The 14353-nt window shown below is 36.5% G+C and overlaps 1 protein-coding gene across 1 annotated transcript in view; it reads left to right on the forward strand.

Annotated features, from left to right (window-relative positions):
* Positions 1 to 14353, forward strand: part of RLF (RLF zinc finger) — a 93653-nt gene that overhangs the window by 66738 nt on the left and 12562 nt on the right. Inside the window, exon 6 of the mRNA XM_047793512.1 lies at positions 7841 to 7977. Coding sequence (XP_047649468.1) covers positions 7841 to 7977 — 137 coding nt within the window. The remainder of the gene's footprint in view (positions 1 to 7840; positions 7978 to 14353) is intronic.

The following is a 14353-nucleotide window of genomic DNA, read 5'->3' on the forward strand; positions in this document are numbered from 1 at the left end:
ATTTTTATTCTCCATATTTTTCAGGTTTTCTATTATAAACATTTTATAATAAGGAGAAGTCTAATAAAATAGAAGTTAAACTAAAAAACTATACTGATTTCAAGTCATTCTTTTTAGATGTATATATCCAAAAGAAACAATAACTAGAAAAATCCTCTGATTCCACATAAAACCCGACGGAAAAAAGTATCATATCCTCTAGTCTCCCACTCTCATTTGGTTATATGGTGGTACCTTTATGGAAATCCAAAAGTGCCGTGCTCCACTATGTCCCACTTCACATGTTTGACTTTCAGAGGTCTCCCATCTTCTGAGAGGAAGAACCACGTGCCAAAATGTAGGGCTTTCCAAGCAGACTGAATTTCAATCTTTACTAACCTAGCTATTTTTGTGTAATTGAAACTGCACTTTGTGACACAGCCTTTTTCAGGATATCTCCTATTCAGAGCAGTTTAGCTCTGTCCTAAGTCACTAACCTTATTTAATGTAAACTTTTAATCGCTGAGTGTCAGCTAAGTGTAATTGCCACTCTTTACAGTTGCATCAGATAACTCCTCCCTCCCCTGCACATGCCATGATTACTTGCATTTATTTGTTTGCTTATTTCCACCATCTTTTTTGAGGTCTTCCCCATCCTTAGCCATCTTGACTCTGATAGCCCCTAGAGCCCTTATCTTTGAAGCCTTTTTTGCTTGCTCCAGTCCACATTATTCTTCTTGTCTTTAGTCTGTCTCACTTACTCATCCTGCCGTTTTGTGGCCACTGGGTTATTTATCTTACAGTTGTCTTTCATTCCAACAAGGGTTGATGTTCCTCCATGTGCCTGGCACTCTTGTGGGCACCGAAGATACAGTAGTGAGTGAAAAATTCTTGCCTTCATGGAACATATATTGTAGTGGGTAAGGTAGATAGTAAACAAAGTTTATTATTTGGTGCATGTGTTCTCCTTGTCTTAATAGCTATAAATGTAAATCCTAGGAGTGGGAATTATATTTAAGATCAAAAAAATTATTTCAGTACCTCTCTAGGTACAAGTTTTTTCTTAGATACTCATCATAATTCTCAAAATCTTGCCAATGACCTTTATTTAATTTACTTTATCTGAAAAGTATTTTGTGGCATATATCTGGTCTTTAATGTGGTCTTAAGCTATTTATTGTAACAGTTAGGGACAAGTAGTTTAACTATTGTATCATTAGTGAGATGTTAAACATATTTTAATTTACCTGAATTTTTCTGTTTATTTACTTTTATTTCTTTAACACATCTCTTTTTTCTCTGCATTCAAGAAAATACAGGTATTTGGGGCCAAATACTGAGATTCTTTTCACCTAAAAAGATGTTAATTGAGTGTTTATTTGTCATACAGTGCCTGAAGCAGGTACTAAATGGGGATAAATGTATGAGATAAGATATTGGTATCAGTTTTCAAGGAAGTTAGGGTCAATAATGAGGGACGGTTAACTGACTGAAGATTCTCTGTCTTCAGTTTCTTTATTTGTTAAATCAATCAGATTTTTTTTATTACTTAGTTACACGAAAGTGGAAAAATAAATCTAGAAGGATATTCCTTTGTTAATAGCCTAGATAAGTGTGTATGAGGCAAATTAGTTCTTAGTCAGAAGGCTATATAAAAACCATACCATAAAATACTCCTGCTTTCTCGATAGAAACCTTAAAGGAAGTAAAACTATCAAGTTAAGGGAAAATAAAAACGTGTGTAAGATTATGTGTGCTTGCTTAGGTGTTATGGATGGACCTCATAATCAGAACCTTCATTATCAGGCATATAGTCGTATTATAAAATGTTAGGTAACAGCCGTACTAAACATAAACTTAAAAATGGTTAGTATTTCAAGTTTACTAGAAAATGTATAACTTACTAGAAAGTTGAAGGTAAGTTTGAAAAGTTGGTGGAGATTAGTCCAGTGCAGGGGCGTGGTTACTAGAGTTCCTTGTGGTAGACTCAGAAGGCACTGAGAGGAGTTTCCATCATGGCACAGTAGAAACGAATCTGACTAGGAACCATGAGGTTGTGGGTTCGATCCCTGGCCTTGCTCAGTGGGTTAAGGATCCGGCATTGCCGTGAGCTGTGGTGTAGGTTGCAGATGGGGCTCGGATCCTGTGTTGCTGTGGTTCTGGCGTAGGGATTAGATCCCTAGCCTGGGAACCTCCGTGTGCTGAGGGTGTGGCCCTAAAGGGACAAAAGATTAAAAAAAAAAAAAAGAAGAAGAAGAAGGCACTGAGATAACTGGAAGAACAAAAGTGCTTTTACTCCTAGGAACTCCCTGGATTTGATATTCCAACAATATTGCTGTGTTACTCTTAGCTGTATTGAAATTTTCCTGCTCCTTCAGTACCATGCTCACTTTTACCTCTTAGCCCCTTGCATGTATTTTTCCTTCTGTATGGAACAATTTTCTTATTTCTCTCTACTCTTTCCCAAAGCTTATTCCTATTCATTTTTTCATTCTTGTATTGGTTGTGACTTCATCTAGGAAGTTGTTTTTGACCCCCTAAGCTGGGGTTAGATTTTTCTGACTAAAGATATTTGAACAATATTCTATTCATGACCAGTGTAACATTTAACATGTGATCCTACTTCCTCATTTATTATTCTTGACTAGACTCTGAGTTCCATGAGGGCAAAAACTGGTTTGGATTGTATCCCCAATGTATAGCACAGTACACAGGTACTTAATAAATAATACTGCTTTGACTAATAGATGTGTACATTTTACCATGGCTGTTTCCTTCTGGGATTTTGTGTATAGAGAATTATGGATATCCTTTATAAGACTGCTCTTGTCCTCACAGAGTTTATAGTTTAGTTGGAGAGCCAAAGTAAAAGCACACAGAAGGGTAAAATAAGGTTTTGGTTTGCATTTCTTTTTATTTCTTTTAATTTTTTATAGGTGATTTACAGTCTTCTGTCACTTTCTGCTGTAGAGCAAAGTGACCCAGTTATCCATTTGTACACATTGTTTTTTTCCATTATCCTCCATCATGTTCCATCGCAAGTGATTAGATATAGTCCCCTGTGCTATACAGGAGGCTCTAATTGCTTATCCATTCCAAATGCAATAGTTTGTATCTCCTAACCCCCAACTCCCAGTCACTTCTACCCCCTCCTCCTCTCTCTTGGCAACCACAAGTCTGTTGTCCATGTCCATGAGTTTGTTTCTTTTCTGTAGATAGGTTCATTTGTGCTGTATATTAGATTCCAGATATAGGTGATATTAGGTGGTATTTGTCTTTCTCTTTCTTTTTTTGTCAATGAGCGATTTTATTTTATTTTATTATTTTATATAATGATTTTTATTCTTTAAAAAATTTTTTTTCCATCATTGCTGGTTTACAGTGTTCTGTCAGTTTTCTACTGTAAGCATGATGACCCAGTTACACATACATGTATACATTCTTTTTTCTCACATTATTATGCTTTCTCACATTATTATGCTCCATCATAAGTGACCAGACATAGTTCTCAGTGCTACAGAAAAGGATCTCATTGCTTATCTTTTCTAAAGGCAATAGCCTGCATCTGTTAACCGTAGCACCCTATCCATCCCACTCCCTCCCCCTCCCCCTCCCCCCCTTGGCAACCACAAGTCTATTCTCCAAGTCCATGATTTTCTTTTCTGTGGAAAGGTTCATTTGTGCCATATGTTAGATTCCAGATATAAGTGATATCATATGGTATTTGTCTTTCTCTTTCTGACTTAATTCACTCAGTATGAGAATCTCTAGTTCCACCCATGTTGCTGCAAATGGCATTATTTTGTTCCTTTTTATGGCTGAGTAGTATTCCATTGTGAATATATAACACATCTTCCTAATCCAATCATCTGTCAATGGACATTTGGGTTGTTTCCATGTCTTGACTACTGTGAATAGTGCTGCAGTGAACATGCAGGTGCATGTGTCTCTTTCTAGGAAAGTTTTGTCCAGATATATGCCCAGGAGTGGGACTGCTGGGTCATATGATAGTTCTTTGTATAGTTTTCTAAGTTACCTCCATACTGTTTTCCATAGTGGTTGTACCAGGTTACATTCCCACCAAAAATGCAGGAGGGTTCCCTTTTCTCCACACCCCCTCCAGCGCTTGTTATCTGTGGACTTATTAATGATGGCCATTCTGACTGGTGTGAGGTGGTATCTCATGGTAGTTTTGATTTGCATTTCTCTAATAATCAGTGATGCTGAGCCTTTTTTCATGTGCTTGTTGGCCATCTGTATATCTTCCTTGGAGAACAGTCTATTCAGGTCTTTTGCCCATTTTTCCATTGGGTTGTTGGCTTTTTTGCTGTTGAGTTGTGTCTTTTTCTTTCTGACTTTTCTTAGTATGAGAGTCTCTGGTTTCTTCCATGTTGCTGCAAATGGCATTGTTCTGTTCTTTTTTATGGCTGAGCAGTATTCCATTGTGTATATGTAACACATCTTTTTTTTTTTTTTTTATGTCTTTTCTAGGGCCACATCCGTAGCATATGGACATTCCCAGGCTAGGGGTCTTACCGGAGCTACAGCTGCTGGCCTACGCCACAGCCACAGCAACGCCAGATCTGAGCCTTGTCTGCGATCTACACCACAAGGTCATGGCAACTCAGGATTCTTAACCCATTGAGCAAGGCCAGGGATCGAACCTACAACATCATGGTTCCTAGTCAGATTCGTTAACCACTGAGCCACAACAGGAACTCCATGTAACACATCTTCTTAATCCATTCATCTGTTATTGGACATTTATGTTGTTTCCATGCATTTCTCTAATAATTAGTGATGTGGAGCATTTTTTCATGTGCCTGCTGGTCATCTCTATGTCTTCTTAGGAGAAATGTCTGTCTTCTGCCCATTTTTTGATTGGATTGTTTGCATTTTTTTGTTGTAGAGTTGTATGAGTTACTTGTGTTTTTTGGATTAAGCTGTAGTCGGTTGCATAATTTGCAACTGTTTTTTCACATTCCTTAGGTTGTCGTCTCTCTTTTTTTTTTAATGGTTTCCTTTGGTGCAAAAGCTTATAAGTTTGATTAGGTTCCATTTGTTAATTTTTGTTTTTACGTCTATTGCCTTGGGAGACTGACCTAAAAAACATTTGTATGGTGTATGTCAGAGAATGTTTTCCTGTGTTCTCTTATAGTTTTAGGGTGTCATGTCTTATGATTAAGTCTTTAAGCCATTTTGAGTTTATTTTTGTGCGTGGTGTGAGGGTGTGTTCTAGTTTCATTGATTTACATGCAGCTGTACAATTTTCTCAACACCACTTGCTGAAGAGACTTTTTCTTTTCTTTTTGTCTTTTTTTAGGGCCACACTTGTAGCATATGGAGGTTCCCAGGCTAGGGGTCAAATCGGACCGGCAGTTGCCGGCCACAGCCACAGTTATACCAGATCTGAGCTGTACCTGTGACGTACACTGCAGCTCACGGCAATGCCAGATCCTTAACCACTGAGAGGGGCCAGGGATTGAACCCGCGTCTTCATGGATACTGGTTGGGTTCGTTATCACTGAGCCACAATGGGAACTCTGTCTTTTTCCCATTTTATAATTCATTCCTCTTGTCAATGACCAGTTGACCATAGATGTCTGGGTTTATGAAATATTTATCCTAATTCACTTCACTTTTGTCTCCTTCTGTTTAATATTTTGGTTCTAAAAGATGAAAGCCTATCTATCGCTGAAATGTACTCTTAAAATTTAAAGGCTTTACTATTGGAATAAAATGGCATGAGATTAGTTTTTGTTTTGTTTACCACAGTTGACTTGAGACAAGAAACAGTCTCTTTTTAGGCTCATTTTTTGTAGTGGAAAAATGTCGCCTGCCTTGCCAATCATATGGATTTTATCATGTTGATAAATGAGATAATATAATAAAAGTTACCTGCAAAGGATTTTTAAAAATGTTCTAGAAATGCAAGTTGTATGTTACTTCCATTCTAATTTATATGTCTGGTGTAGAGAATGACTCCACCAGAGTCACTGTAGTGAGATCACCAGATCTTTAACCTTCTGTGCCCAAAGGGAACTCCCTGCCATTCCCTTTTAAAACACATATTTTTTAAGACCTAACTGTAACTCTAATAGACACACATCACATTTTTAAAAAATAAGCTATAATTGGTATATAACATTATATTACTTTCAGGTGTGCAACATAATTCAGTATTTGTATATGTTATGAAGGGATCATATTAAGTCTTGATGATATCTGTCACCATACATAGTTACAAAAAATTTTTTTTCTTGTGATGAGAACTTTTAAGATTATTCTCTTAGCAGCTGTCAGGTATGCAATATGGTATTATTAACTACAATCACCATGCCCTACTAAAACACATTCTAAATTCTTACATTAACTGTGAGGGAGGTTCTGTTATTTCCGTTTTACAGATGAGGAAACTGAAGTACTAAGTTACTGAGAAGTTATATAACTAATCCAGGGTCACACAGCTGATAGCTCTAGAGTGAGGAAGAAAATATATACAATCTGGTTCTGTAATAAAGATACACTGTATAAACATGAGCTTTTTACCCTGATTGAATTTGATTCATTTATTCTGTTTATTGGCACATATTTACTGAGTTTCTTCTATGTTCCAGACACTGTGATAAGTGCCAAATTTTGAATAAGATATACGTAGCCACTGATCTCATGGATTTTATATTCTAGCAGAGAAGACTTACTAATAAATTGTTCAACTAATGATTAAACTGCAGTTATTGTAAATGCAACAAAGGAGAATTTGAGAGAGTTTTCATCATGGGTTCTAATATGCACTCAGAAGTTAGGGAAGGATTCTGTGGGAAAATGGCATTTGAACTAAGCTGCAAAAGAAGGCCTTCTGTGCCTGCCTGAGGGTATGACTAAAATTAGAGACTTAGAACCACCTATTAGAACTGCATAGCACTCTGGAAGAGATGAGCTAAGCTTTTTCTGCCTCATTTGCTTTGATAAACACCTCATTTGTCCTAAAATTATCATTGTTTTGTGTATTTGGTGCCTAGTATAATTGACGTTTATAGAGCTGGCACAGTCATGAAATAGATTATGTTCTTCATACATTCTGTTTATTAAGACAAAAATGATAAAATAGGAAGTGAGACAGGGTCTTTAGAAGTCTTAATCTCCTGTTTTACCAGTAAACAAAAAGAACCTCAGAACATTCTACTGATTGCCTAGAGGTTTGTTTGTTTTAAAGATTCCTATAAATAGTATAAATGAAAACGATGTCTGTCTTAAAAATGTTTAGTTGTTTTAAAAACTCAGTCATACCAAATATTTTTCCATAATTATATGAGAAAAGGATACGTTAATATAGCCTGTATATTTAAAACAGTTTCTCATCTGGCTTCCTTTGGCCCTACTGGGAGTAAGTGTAAGCTTTGATATTTTTCTATCTATAACTAGAGTGACTTGAATAAAACAGAAAAAAAGCAGATAAAAAGATGATGGTACTTCAGTAACCTGAAGTTATACATATATATATATTTATATATATAATACAGTGTTCATGAATAATATTTAAGTTTTTAAAAATTTTATAATGATTTTTATGTTTTCCATTATATGAATAATATTTTTAACTCTACCAAAATGTTTTTATCTGTCGTGGGATTGCAGTGGAAACTTCCTTATAGCATCTATTCTCTTCTCTGTTTATTATTTTCTTATATGAAATATTCATTCCAGAAGACTCAGCCATTAGTTAATAGAAGGAAGTTATATCCCTCTAATTATTGCCTCATCACTTATCAAAGAGTGAAAATATCATAACATCATGTTATGCCACAAAGTTTACAGAAAAGTCACCATTTTTTTGACTTAGTCATCTCATTTTTGATAGATTGCAAAGGTTGACTGCAAGGAAGTACTAGACATCATATGTAATCTGGAATCCGAGGGTCAGGATAACACAGCATTTGTTCTTTGTACGACTTACCTTACCCAGCAGCTCCAAACTGCAAGTGTATATTGTTCTTGGTAAGTATAGTTTTTATTCTTTTTATTTGTTAGTACATAGTATAGCATTTATAGAGAGTATGTAAAACATTGCTTTGTTTCAAATTTTAAGCAGATGACATAAAGTTAAATCTTGCTTTCAAGCTAAATCATTTAATTTAAAATATTGCTGGTTTACTCTTTTCCAGAAGAGTCCAAAAATAGTAAAAAGTTTGAGCTCCTCTTGATTATTCCATAAGGGCTTGTCTATTAACTTCATTATATATCTTCTTCTTGAAGATAAAATTATGGTAGTAGGAACTAGATTGGTGTTACTTTTCCTTTTACATTTATTATATCTTGGGTAGTCAGTTTCCCCCTCTTATTTGGAAACTTTCTAATTATCTAGGTTTCTAGGTCAGACTTGCACTAGAGAAAGAAATCTACTTGAATAGTAATCTTTTTTGCAGCTTTGATACTGTTTAGCAGAATTGCATTATTTGGTTTTAATTCCATTTATGTCTTATTTGCCTGCAGAGTACTTAGTTGCTAAAAATGAAACAGTAAGTGTAACCCATGATTCCTTCATTTTGATTGTATTGAAACTATTTAGGACAGAGGGACAGACCTGGTACATAGGAAACCTTAAAAATGCAAGGCTCTGTCAATAAGTATCAGATTAGAGAAGGTGCTTACTAGACACCAGTGTTTAAAAACTAGGTGTCAGGAAGGAGGTAGTATTTGAACTTTTAATTGAGAGAATGGGTTGGATTTGCATGATTTTGATTAGAGGAGCTTTGAGTATTTTAGAACTTAAGGATGGCTTGAAGTTAGAAATGAAGATTTTGTTTATAGGAAAACCTAGTTATGGGAGAACATTTCATATATTTCAGCCCTATTGATCTCCCTCTGGAGCATCTGTGTATATTTGTAAAGTTTTATACATATTATCATTTTTTATGTTACTGTTTACTTTTTGCTTTTTAGGGCTATATCCATGGCATATGGAAGTTCTCAGGCTAGGGGTCGAATCAGAGCTGTAGCTGCCAGCCTATGCCACAGCCACAGCAATGCTGGATCCCCAACCCACTAAGCAGGGTCAGGGATCGAACCCCTATCCTCATGGATACTAGTTGGGTTCATAACCTGCTGGCAAGGTCAGGGATCGAACCCCTATCCTCATGGATACTAGTTGGGTTCATAACCTGCTGAGCCACAATGGAAACTCCCTTGCTTGCTATTTTTAATAGAAATATTATTTGTGTCCATAAATTATCTCATCCAGTCATCATAATAATCATTGTACAGATGAGGCAGTGGAGGACCAGAAGGATCTGAGAAGTCTTGTGATTGACCAAGGTCTCAGGGCTAAAGTGGTAGAGCTGAGAGTAAAGCACAGGGCTTTTGACTCCTAATTCAGTGCTTTTCTTCTGTACATTTATTTTCCTGGCACAGGGCCAGATTTCAAATTGGACTCTTCTCCTACCAAGTGCTCCATGCCAGAGTTATATCTCCTATGAGAAAGAAGATAGTGGAATAGGGACTTATATATATTTTGTAATAATCATTATGAGCATTTTATTAGGAAATGTGTATATATATATATATATATATATATATATGAATGATAGAAGGAAAAAGAATTTCAGCAGAGCAATGAGATTTTTTTTTTTGTCTTTTTTTGCCATTTCTTGGGCCGCTCCCACAGGCATATGGAGGTTCCCAGGCTAGGGGTCTAATCGGAGCTGTAGCTGCCAGCCTACGCCAGAGCCACAGCAACGCAGGATCTGAGCCGCGTCTGCGACCTACACCACAGCTCACGGCAATGCTGGATAGTTAACCCACTGATCAAGGCCAAGGATCGAACCCTAATTGGATTCGTTAACCACTGCACCACGACGGGAACTCCAGCAATGAGATTTTTTAATCACCAAAATCGGGTAGAGGATTTTGTTTTTCATGCATCAGAGATTAGAAATTTTAGCTTCAGTAAAGCAGATGTATTTATTTATGAAACAACCCCCACTTTTTCTTTTTACAGTTACTTTCTTTACCTATAATGAAAAAATATCTGCTAGTTACAACTAGCACTTTAATGCAAAGAATACACTAAATCACATATGGAATGTGTTACAGATTATAAAGTGTTTTTAAAACTATAGTCACACAGTTCTTTTAATACTCCTTATACAGCTTCCCTTTTTTTCAGTGGCTCTAAGGTTAATGCTCTTCCCCTGCAGCAGGAAGGATTAACAGAGATTTCCCTCTTATTGGCCTCCTGAGGAGCTATAATGAGTAAAAAAGGAAAGGAAAGAAAACCTTAAATCATTTCACTCTTAAAATGAGCTTCTTTCAAGCAATTTAAAAAGAAAGAAAATATAAAACTTTAGAATTTGAAAACATTTTTTTCCACTCTTTTCAAAGCATTTTTTTTGTTGTTGTTTTTGGTTTTGGTAGTGGGATATTGGAGTTAAAATAGCCATAACATAAAACAGTAAATTTTACTAAGGAAAATGAATCCCAGGAATTTTATCCAAATAGGATCGATTATTTTGTTTCCTGTGCGGAAGATAGTAGACTATATGGAGTATTAGTCTAGAAGAGAAAAAATTTTTGTGTAAGTATTTTGTATTTCTCTATTGATAAGAGAAATGTTTGTAAAAAATGACAATAAAATTTGAATATGATAAAATCAGTCAATTATTTAAAAATGCTTACAGGAGTTCCCCTTGTGGTTCAGTGGTTAATGAATCCAGCTAGGAACCATGAGGTTGTGGCTTTGATCCCTGGCCTTGCTCAGTGGGTTAAGGATCTGGTGTTGCCGTGAGCTGTGGTATAGGTTGCAGACGCAGCTCAGATCCCGAGTTGCTCTGGCTCTGGCATAGGCTGGCAGCTATAGCTCCGATTAGACCCCTAGCCTGGGAACCTCCATATGCCATGGGAGCGGCCCTAGAAAAGGGGAAAAAAAAAATGCTTACAGTATAATTTATCAAGTGTCATTCTTGAACTTGGTTATCATTGAAGATATTTGAAAGGTAAACTATGTTATCTATTGCCCCAAACAGTTTTTCTTTTAGAAATTTCCATTAAATACATTTACAAATTACCATAAAATATATCTTATAACTTTGTAGCAGTTACTATATTATTGATCTCAAAAGTTGTATCACTTAGCTTATTCATTAACCTTGGCCCTAAAAGGTTTTTGACTGTTTGCAAAAACCAAAGAAGTGCTGGAGGAATGAGTTCTGTAAAGCTGTCAGGCAATGTAACATAATTAGAGTAGCCATACAGGTGAGAAAGATAACCATTTTGAATGGGGTAATGTATATACAGATGCGTAATTACCACTGCTACTTTAAAAATCATACATAATTGAACCTTAAACCTCCACACTAAGCTTTCAGTGAGTATTTGCTAAGTTGACCTTTGGTTTCTATAATACTTCTGAGCTTAAATCTTGTGTGTTGTATGTTTGGGTTTCTTCAGATGTGATTTCATGTCTTCTTCCCTCCCAACTAGACTGTGATATAGAAGGGTCATCATGTATGCTATCTCATTTACAATTGAGTCCCCAGCACCTGGTGAAGACCAGACCCAGATATCCATACATATTTTATTTAACTGAATTTTGTAGGGAGAAAAAAGAGGTCATGACAATCAGCTATATTTGCAGGACCTTTATTAAGGGGATGGACTTTCCTTAATTCTACAAACTTTTCTTTGCCTCATTTCTAAAATGCCTACGTTCTGAATTACATTGCAATATCATGGGCCTACTGCTTTGCAGAAGCACAGTGTAAAGTTCTTGCTTGGTAGCTAGATTTCTGCCAAAATGTGTTTCTTACTATTAAAAGAACTAAGTTTCCTTTCCAGTTTTTATGAATTTGTATATAATGTGCTGTCTTGAGGTAGGCAGTAGGCTAATTTGAGTGTGTAGTAAATCATTGAGGACATCCATACAGTGGAATTATTTTCAGTATATATATATATATTTTTTTTTTTTGTCTTTTTGCCATTTTTTGGGCTGCTGTCACGGCATATGGAGATTCCCAGGCTAGGGGTCTAATTGGAGCTGGAGCCACCGGCCTACGCTGGAGCCACAGCAGCACAGGATCCGAGCCATGTCTGCAACCTACACCACAGCTCACGGCAATGCCAGATCCTTAACCCACTGAGCAAGGCCAGGGATCGAAGCCACAACCTCATGGTTCCTAGTCGGATTCATTAGCCACTGCGCCACGACGGGAACTCCTATTTTCAGTATATTCTTAAAGGACTGTCTATTTTTTTAAAAAAATGACATTGAAGAAGTATTGTCCTAATGCATGTACAATCCAGCAGGCTATAAGTTGCTGTTGGTGGTTTCATTGTTCCAGTGTGCAGATTTAAATGGATTAAAGTGACATCTTGGCATTCTCTAGAGTAATCTACTGGTTGTCATGGTTTCAGGCATGTTTGGGTGGGTAATAGTTTTTAATTGAATTGTAACTGTGCAAATATTATACAAATATAAAGACATGATAAAATGTTCTTTTTTTTTTTTCTTTTTATGGCCGCACCCACAGCATATGGAAGTTCCCAGGCTAGGGATCAAATCAGAGCTACAGCTGCCCGCCTATGCTACAGCCACAGCAATGCAGGATCTGAGCTGTGTCTGCCACCTACACCCCAGCTCATGGCAATGTGGGATCCACCACCCACTGAGCAATGCCAAGGATGGAACCCACATCCTCGTGGATACTAGTTGGATTCATTTTTTAATTATTTTGAGAGACTTTAATTCTCAACCTGCCTTTTGTTACTTTATCACATTTGCCTAACTTTAAACTTTCTAGCTAGTTGATGAATTTTAGATAATAAATATCCTTTACCCTTATGTCTTCATTATCAAGTTTTACTAGCTTTAATAATTTTGTTCTTTTTGGGAGTTCCTGTCGTGGATCAGTGGTAACTAATTCGACTAGTATCCATAAGGATGCAGGTTCGATCCCTGGCCTTGCTCAGTGGGTTAAGGATCTGGCATCAGTGCTGTGGCTGTGGCGTAGGCCTCAGCTACAGCTCCAATTCAATCCCTAGCCTGGGAACTTCCATATGCTGTGGTTTTGGCGCTGAAAAGAAAAAAAAGTTCTTTTCAAATAGCATAGATTTCGAATACATAGATTTTGAAAGATACTCCTTTTTATTTCTGAATATATGTAATTCTTCATTTCCTTTGTTATTCAGAATTTTATTCTCTAAAGTTTTTAACTGATACTTACAGCTGAATGAAGCAGTCTTATTATAAGTTTAAAAATGAATAGTCATTCCAGTTACTTCCCTGACTGGTAGGTATTTTCAGAGTTGATCTATCTCAATTTTTACTTCTGGTTAGGAAAGCAACTCTAGTCACCAAAGACAAATACTTAAAGGCATTTTAAGTTAATTTTATTTGATGTAGGTCAAATTTGCCATCCAGTATTTAAATATTGTAAGCTCTTATCATATATCTTTTGTGATATATATTCATTTCAGTCTTTGAAGCAAGTTTTATATCTGTGTAAGAATTTCACCATGTGAGAATCCCAGTTACCTCCTACAAAGTATAAGAAAATAAGTTCTGGAGTTCCCGTCGTGGCGCAGTGGTTAACGAATCCGACTAGGAACCATGAGGTTGAGGGTTCGGTCCCTGCCCTTGCTCAGTGGGTTAACGATCCGGCGTTGCCATGAGCTGTGGTGTAGGTTGCAGACGCGGCTCGGATCCCGAGTTGTTGTGGCTCTGGCGTAGGCCGGCGGCTACAGCTCCGATTAGACCCCTAGCCTGGGAACCTCCATATGCCGCGGGAGCGGCCCAAGAAATAGCAACAGCAACAACAACAACAACAACAAAAGACAAAAAGACAAAAAAAAAGAAAATAAGTTCTATTAAAATTTTTTTTAAATTTAGTATAAAAAGAGGTATGTTCATTTCTTAAGCTTTGGATTTGTACTCAGCTCCCTGGAATAGCCTGTGTTAACAGCAATAATAAGATATTAATGTTCTAAAACTGGCTTGTGAAAGTAATGTATATTTTTTTTAATGGAAATCATTTAACAAACACATAATACCCATTGAGGTTGTACAGAAAAGAGCCACGTTTTCCAAAGTGATTGCATTCTCTTCAGTTTTGCTAAGGAACTTCCCTTGTGTTCACATTTCATATTTCCATTAGCATTTCTATCCTGGACTTTTTTGAGTTTCTAGTACTTTTCCCTGAGAAAAGTACTTTTATTTAACTTACTCTTTTCAAGATTTTCTTTGTTTCCATAATGAATATTTGTGGGATTCTTGTATTTTAGCCATTTCCAAGAGTGCCATTTTACCAATTATATTAGTAATATTTAAACTTTTCGGAGTTCCTGTTATGGCGCAGCGGAAATGAATCCGACTAGGAACCAT

This window comes from Phacochoerus africanus, chromosome 8, assembly GCF_016906955.1.
Source record: "Phacochoerus africanus isolate WHEZ1 chromosome 8, ROS_Pafr_v1, whole genome shotgun sequence".
NCBI classification, from domain to species: Eukaryota; Metazoa; Chordata; class Mammalia; order Artiodactyla; family Suidae; genus Phacochoerus; species Phacochoerus africanus.